This window comes from Vidua macroura, chromosome 16, assembly GCF_024509145.1.
Source record: "Vidua macroura isolate BioBank_ID:100142 chromosome 16, ASM2450914v1, whole genome shotgun sequence".
Classification (NCBI taxonomy): domain Eukaryota; kingdom Metazoa; phylum Chordata; class Aves; order Passeriformes; family Viduidae; genus Vidua; species Vidua macroura.
Window position 1 is genome coordinate 7848289 of NC_071586.1, and position 7972 is coordinate 7856260.

The 7972-nt window shown below is 39.4% G+C and overlaps 1 protein-coding gene across 3 annotated transcripts in view; it reads left to right on the forward strand.

Moving 5' to 3' along the window:
• Positions 1-2903, forward strand: part of BMERB1 (bMERB domain containing 1) — a 57239-nt gene extending 54336 nt beyond the window's left edge. For all 3 annotated transcript variants that reach the window (XM_053992278.1, XM_053992274.1, XM_053992276.1), the window contains exons 5-6: positions 919-1001; positions 2399-2903. In XM_053992278.1, the coding sequence (XP_053848253.1) occupies positions 919-1001; positions 2399-2511 (196 nt within the window). In that variant the 3' untranslated portion in view covers positions 2512-2903. The remainder of the gene's footprint in view (positions 1-918; positions 1002-2398) is intronic.
• The last annotated feature ends 5069 nt before the right edge of the window (positions 2904-7972 follow it).

The following is a 7972-nucleotide window of genomic DNA, read 5'->3' on the forward strand; positions in this document are numbered from 1 at the left end:
TCTTTCCATAGAGAAACATTAAAATGAGATTACTATAATTCTGTGGCTCTTTATCCCATTAATGATTCAGTCATCTCATGAATAACAGTGAGCTTTGGTCTCTTATTTTCCTACCAGAAACAGTCTGGGTATTTACCATTTAAAAGAAAAGTATTTATGCTGCTACCAGGGAATTCTCTTGGGATAAAAAGTAGACATGAAATGGAATTCTACAAGGGGCATATTTGTAGACATCTAAAATCCTTTTTTAATTATTCATGTTGTCAGGTTGATTACTACTATTCCCATCTTGTCATAGCAAAACAACCCAAATAACAAAAAACCCCAAACCAACTAAAAAGCACTCAGCAGTACAGCCCTACCTAAGACATGAGAGGTTCTGAAGGGTTTCATCTCTGTATTAGCACAAAGTTGCCAAGAAAGTTGTAGGCTTCCTTAAAAGTTCACTTCCAGCACCCAAATCCAATCTTTTATTTGAGATAAACACTCTACAGAGAGTCAGTTTTGCTCTTACTCCCCCCTCTTTCAGCAGTAAAGACTCAATCCATTTATCCAAAATGACAATATCTCCTCCAACACACTGGAATTCTAAGCAAGCAAAGAGAGGATTTGGCAAAGCTTTTGCCAGTCCTGCAGCTGATCAAAGAGAGCTGGCCAGACAAGGAGCTGACAAGGAGCCTGAGCTAGAACTGAACCCAGAGCTCGCACTGAGCCCTGTGTGCAAATTGCAAAAGCCTCAGCAGCAGTTTCAATTTAGGCAAATATTTTGATTTTTAGTTAGTGGCAAAATTGTTTCTAAAAATAGCAAAGGAATTAATTGTTTACTAGTGACTTGATCCTAGCTGTTCTAGCTTTTGCTGTCCCATTTACAGAGAAAACTGTCATTCCTTTAACATTTCTTTTCCTTCTTTCCACCAGGGAAAAAGAAGAAGACCGAGAGATGGCCGAGTTCCTTCGCACCAAGTTAAAACCCATCGACAAAGCAACACAGTCTCCTACCAGTGAGTTCCTAATCATTAAGAAAAAAACAAGAGCAAAAGGAGGAACTCCAAAGACAACTGATTATAAGAGCATTTTCACAGGGCAGCCTCTGGCAAAAGCTAGGTGAAGCTAGCTAGATCACCTAGAACCAACTCAGGGTGTCAGCAACTGCTGGCCACTTAGACTTCAGATACCAAAATACCCCTTAAAACTGAATTTCAGTCACCTATGGCCACTTCAGAATTGCTTTGCATGTTTTAAATATGCAAAGTATATTTGTATACACAGTGCCACAAACTGCTTTTCTAAGCAGTTAGATTTTTAATAATAATTTTCCTATCTATTTCTGCAAAAATAATGGGAAAAAACCTCTCCAGGTCCTTGCTGGCATATCTGAAACCAAGTTCACCTGTTTTACTGCAGTCAAGATGGAAACTAGAGGAAAGACTGCAAACTTCCACAGCTGACCCAAATTTCTTACCTATTCCCATCAGAAATAGGCTTTTGAATCACCCCAACCCAAATCACTTGTAGGCAGAATGGAAACACACTGGTTTCTGAGAGACAAAGTGGATTTCATGATGCCTCAGAAGCTTTTAGCTGCAACTTTCAAACAGAACAGTCACAGCTACAGCAGGAGCTCTAGAAGTTCACAAATTGCTTTTGCCCTGACCCAAGATGGGCTCTCAGGCAGAGTCAAGTGAGAGCAGTGCCCTCTTAAAAAAGTCCACCAGCTGAAGAGGTTTGTATCAAACATTCTACCATTTTGCACAGATCAAGATCTTGCTCAAGAGTTCCCAGAGGGACTGGAATGACCTTGAAGTTCAAGTACAAGGTTGAGAAGAGACATTTTAAGATACATCACTAATTATTTATACCCCCATAGTCACAGGGAGCATGACTCATCTCCCTTGTTAGTTTACTTTCTCATTGCTTTTAAATGCAGTTTTAAAGATAAAAATATTCTTTTCACCCTGAAAAATGAAAACCTACTTTTGTCTTGTTTTCTTTGTTACAACATCCAAGCCAATGAGAGAATGAATTTGTTCTTCAGCTCCTTTCCTTGTTGGGAGTTAAACAGTGAACTGACCTTGTGAAAGGACCCATTTTCTGACCCCATGGCTGTGAAAAGGGACACCTGCCTTGAACCAGATGCAAGCTTACCCTCCCTTTGAGATGGATGGATTCTTTAGATCCATTTAAAACCCTTCCCTGAAGAGATAAAACTTTCTGAGCAGTTTCAAACCTATCAGCTCAGGTCACCACCTGTGTATTGTGTATTGTTCAAACTGGAGCTGAAAAATTCAGGGTGGGTGGAGAGAGGGTGGGAAAGGTTTGCACCCTTTTAAGGCAGAAGTAGGAGGAAAGAGTTTGAGCAGCTCTTGGTTCTAATGGTGTCCTGTTTTGAACATTGCAGGCAGCCCAGCAGAAAAGAAGGCAGAACCTCCTCCAAGCAAGCCCACCATTGCCAAGGCAGGGTTGGCAATTATTAAAGATTGTTGTGGGGCCACACAGTGCAACATCATGTAGAGCCCCGGGCTTCCCACCCTGCTTGTCTTTTCATGGAGTGGAACTGGATGGTGAGGGGAACCACCAGCGTGCTGCTGAGGGAGGCAAGAGCAGCTGGCACAAGTGTAATCTATGGACTGGACAATGGCAGGTTCTTCACTGTTGCATGGATCACTCTACACGCATGCCTAAAAACAAAAGAAATAAGAAATCTATATAGTGGCTGTCCAGGGACCAGAAGAGATCAGCAGTAGAGTCAACAAAAAAACCCCCGTGATACAGGTGAATGAAAAGGGCTTTTAATCCAGTATGGTGTAAAACAGCAATTTTAATAGGCTATAACTTTAGAAGAATATGTCGTACACTTCTCCCCCCGTGACAAACTGCACTCAAAAATCACCAAATTCTCCTATTTTGGCTACTTTTCAGAACAAAAGCCACAAGTAGCAATGCTATATATAGCACAACTGGTAGAGGAAGCATCTGTAGGATAACTGATGTTGCATACAAAATACCAAACTTGTGTGATGTTCAACTGCTTTGCTGTGGAGTTTCATTTCGAATTCTTCCTAAAGAATGAGATCAGTGACAAGGATGCTGCAAGTAGCTACAGATTTTTATATCCCATATGATATCAGAGTTACTCAAGCCAAATTAATACTGCTTGCACCAGGGGAAATAAATCCCTGGCAAAGCTTTAGCAGAGCACAGCTACAGTAATCTGCAAGTTGATGATGCAGTCCAAGGTTGTGTCACTTCTGTTTTAGATCTCCACGTCTCATGAAGTAAGAGAAATATTCACCCAGGGTTTTGTCCATTTTTACAAGCTACATGCAGCAGGAGATTACACATCACTGAGAGATTGCTGGGAGAAGAACAGAAGACAAAATTTAACAAATATTGAAACCATGCTTAAAAAAACAAGTATTAATTGTATATTTTGTGACCACAAGAAATATAAATTATCCATAAAAAAAAGCATAGGAAGACACAAGACACCCAAGACAAATTGGCCACAAGACAAATATACAAATACAGAAGTAGGTATTTGTGGCAGGAAGATCACATTTTATATAAAATGGGTTTAAAATTAAGGGAAATACAGAAATACTTGTCTGTGTTTCACCATTAAGTGTGTTTCTGGTCTCTATGCAGATTAAGCTTGTGGAATCTAATATCTTTATATTAGCTGTCAGTAGCTGGTTTGTCTGTGTGATGGTATTCCATATAAATGTACTGTGATAGGTGTAAATAGTAAAATAAATGTACATGGATCTAGTGTGACAATCTCAGGCTTAGAAATAACAAAAGATAGCAAAAAGTTCCTAAAATAACATTTTGCAAAAGGAACTTCCATTTTGTGAAGCCAGCTAAGTGAAGTGTGTGCTTATATACCAAGGAACCACAGTATAGGAAAGGAGAAAAAATTAACAGCAGTTACCCCAAAAGGATAAACAGTTATTTTTTTAGAGAGAAAAAGTGTCTTATTAAGTTGTTGAAGGCAATAGACCCCATCTAAAGTAACTCAGACTATCCTTTTACAAATAAAACCTAATCCCTAGCACTGACTGATTTGATGAAAAACACTTGCATTTCCAGAATAATTTTAGTATTGCAGACTCACTTGAGACAAAAAACCGACCTAAGTACCTTAAGTTTTAAGGATCAAAGGAAAATACACAAAAGGTTTCCACTGAGACATGAAGCACTTTAATTACTTTGACCAAAGATGCAGGAAAGGGAACAAAGGCTGACTCTCATGTATGATGATGATTATTGTATCCTTGTTGAGACACGCAGCACCACACTGAGCTCTGTAGCTGTCACAGTCTGTACCTGTTGGATTCTGCATGGCACCTGTGTACATTTACACAGTTATGGGGAAAACTGCTTTTAGGGGAGAAAATACACATTGGAGGGAAAGACACACCCATTGGCTCCTGAAAAATTCCACAGGTACCCAGTTAAGACAACAGGAATTGTCAGTATCTAAAGGCAAGAGGCAGATGTTCAGTGTCATTAATAAAGGCAAATGGGTGTCAGGGAAAAAGCTGTAGTGAAGCACCAAACTTTAAACCTGAGGAGGATCAGCTGTGAATGCCACTAATAAAGGGTCCAGAAGGACTTTGCACATGGTTTTTAAGGCTCAAGGTGACTTGAGCACATGAGTGTTTACCCAGGCTGTGCTGATGATTGGGGTGATCCCTACAGGCTGCACAGGATCCACAGGCACTTGGGAATAAAGTGAAGTGAGTGCAATGTATGTTTCCATGAAAAAATTTGATCAGCAAGAAACAGACATTCCTGGGAAGCAACATGACCAGGCTACAGAGCAATCTCCTTTAATTAAAAGCAAGAAGAAACACAGCAAGTAGGAATGTGCAATATTCTTACAGTTAAGCACTGGCAGCCAGTGCCCCAAAGGGACTTGAACTCTAGCAGTGTTAATGAGAGTGAACTTCATTTTTCAGAAGTTCTAGCTTGGCTCAGCTGGAAGGTTTTCCGTATGCCAGTTTTTGTTTTTAATTAGCAAAGGCTTAATTTCTGTTTATTTGGGTGGACTTGAAGAGCTTGCCTGCAGTGCACAAGTGGTTCCTTCAGAAGTGTGTCAGTGATGCTGCTTAGCAATAAAGTCCTGGATTTTTAAGACTGTAAGGTCAGATTCTCAACTGTGTTCAACACTGGTTTAGTGTTGCCTATTTAGAACACAGCAGAGCCCTTATGGCTGATGTCAAAGCTAATGGCTGCAATTAAACAAATTAAACTTAGGAAGGAAGTGTAAAAACCAGAATAATCACTGAATATCCCAAGAACAACTAGGGGCTTTTTAACTTCCATGATACTGTGAGCACAACACATTATACAATCCCCATATATCAGACAAGTATCTTTAGGTGACTACATGGAGTAACTGGCATCATTTCAGAGTTGATTTTCAGGTATCAGTCACTGTCAGCAGAGAGGGACATTGATGGAAGCACCTGATATCTCTTCTGGAAATCCTGGCTATTTATCACTTCAGAAAGAAGGCAAGGCATTGGAAGAGTGTGTGGAAGAATGTGTAAGGTGTGTAAGGTACACACTGGTAACATGACTGTGTTCAGGAAAGGATCTTGGTCTGCTGAGAAAAACAAAAGTGCTGAAGTGCTATTTGTACAAATCACCAATTCCACCAGCAAATGGTTCTCTTGTACCTTCCCCTAGACCTACTGAATCTCTTCCAAGTTAAACATATTTCCAAATAAACTAAGCTGCTGTGTTATACTAAGCCTTTGTTCCTGTTACTGAGGGAGAAGTTGGTAGTGGAGTGGAATGGGATGCACTTCCTGTGCTGCTACACATCTCAAAAGAATAAGGTTACTACTCTGCACAAAAGGAGTAATGCTGAGGGGTAAGTTTGAGATGCTACTGAAATAAACTATTTTCTCACTGAATAAAGAAAATCCACCCAAAAAGCCACTGTCATCATGCTCCAAGATGACTTTGGAGCCTCACTACAGCCCAGAGCCTGCACAGATTAGAGGCAGTTCCCAGCCCTACACTGAGAATATGAGTCCCAACTCATCTGAGTATCAGAACTGCCAAGCCAAGAGGGCTGTGGTGTTATTGAAATGAACAACAAATCCTCCTTCACCCCAGCACAAATGCTACCATTGTTACCAAAACGCATCTTGTTTCATGTGATCTCATCCATCCTGTAAACAGCCAGGCAAGCAGGCTGCTTTCAAACAGGATCATATCAAAAACATTACCTAAAGGCCAAAACCTCCTCTCCCTTCCATGTGCACACAACACTTCACATGGGATGCTGAGAACACCTCAGCAGCTGAGCCTGGTGCTGACAGCTTCAGCAGCAACTTGGTCTCACATGAGTAAGGTGTCTCACAGGAGATCCCCCCTCACATTAATTTTGCTTTCTTCTTTCTTAATGAAAGGCAGTTTTCTACAACAACACTTCATGGGAGATTGAAAGAATTGTGGTAAGACACCAAGAGATGTTTAAACTGATACCTAAAAAGTGAATCTCATCAGTTACAGAGATCAGTGGGTTTTAACAGGCTTGATCACAAAACCAGAGATGACTGCAGCAGGTATCAAGTTTCTTGCAGCCAATTACCTCATCCCAGCTACACCAACAGAAGAATTTGTTGTTTTTCTCCTTCATGACACAGGCAGGATGCAGTTCTTCACTTTTGAATTCAATAACTGAAAGACTGACTTGAAACTTGAGCCGTGGCATGACATACAATAGTGCTTTGACAGCCATGTCAAAACATGCTCAAATAACATCCTGAAGTGACATTTCAGAAATTTCTTGTAAAATGGCATTCTCTATTTAGGTCAATCTGCTTTCTGTTGCATACATATAGCACTACAAGCCACTACATTTTAATAATCACTTGAATTACAATTTTTTTCTGTCTTTATCCACCTAAGTAATACTAAACAAAAATAGTCATATAGGAAGGAATACAGCATTTAAAGTGATGCTTGCTAGGAAAATGCTATTAATAGGAGTAAAACCATAGCTCACCATGCAACTAGTCTGTCCTGTTACATTATGGCAAGCAAAATAAGCCATATTAATTTTAGAAAAAAATTAAAGCTATTTCCATCACCACCTTTTTACCAAGTTAAAACAGATGGCTTAACATAAAATGAGAAAAAAAGAAGTGAGAATGTTTGCAGTGCAGAACCAAAGCAGCATTTAAAATTAAACTCCTCTTTTGAAGGTAATCACATACCAGGTGCTATGAGGGATTTTACACATTCATTTACTTAAAAACATTCACAACTACTGAAAAATGAAATTACAGAGTAGCGATTATAGGGTTTGTGGTGCTGCTCTAGGAAGTTTTTCTAAACCACCTGTTCCCTCCTTTCAAAGAGGAATATTCATTATTTCCAAGAGTGTATTTATTACATTGTTTATGAAGAATTTCCCAATACGTTTTTTAGGTAGTTTAAAATTGTTTAGTGAACAAGTACTCTGTAAGGTCAAGTGATTGCTTATCTGCAACAGGCCTGACATTTATTCCTGCAGACTCCACTTAACGGTTCTGAGTGAGAATATGTCACAAACAAAAACAAACAAACCCAATAAAGAGAAAGTCGGGAACAGCTCATCCAGGTCCTTACTTTTTTCCATGAAGCTGTGAGATGACAAAACAGTTCAGTTTAGCTGCATTTTTTTGTTTTGTTAAGATTTTGAATTTCAAAACACTCCAGTGAAAGAAATTTGCCATATTTGTAGTTCCTGAATAATTACCACCTTCAAGCTGGAAAAAGCTATTATAGCTCAAAAGTGACTCATTAACTTTATTAACGTTCACATGACCTTATTTGTAACAATTTTAACATCTCAAAGGGAGACACACTGAGGAGGAACACCTGACATCCACCTGCTGAATTTACACCCCTTTCTCCATTTTTTTCTCTTTATCATGATAAATAGCACAGGTTCTTTTCAAAATAAAACCCT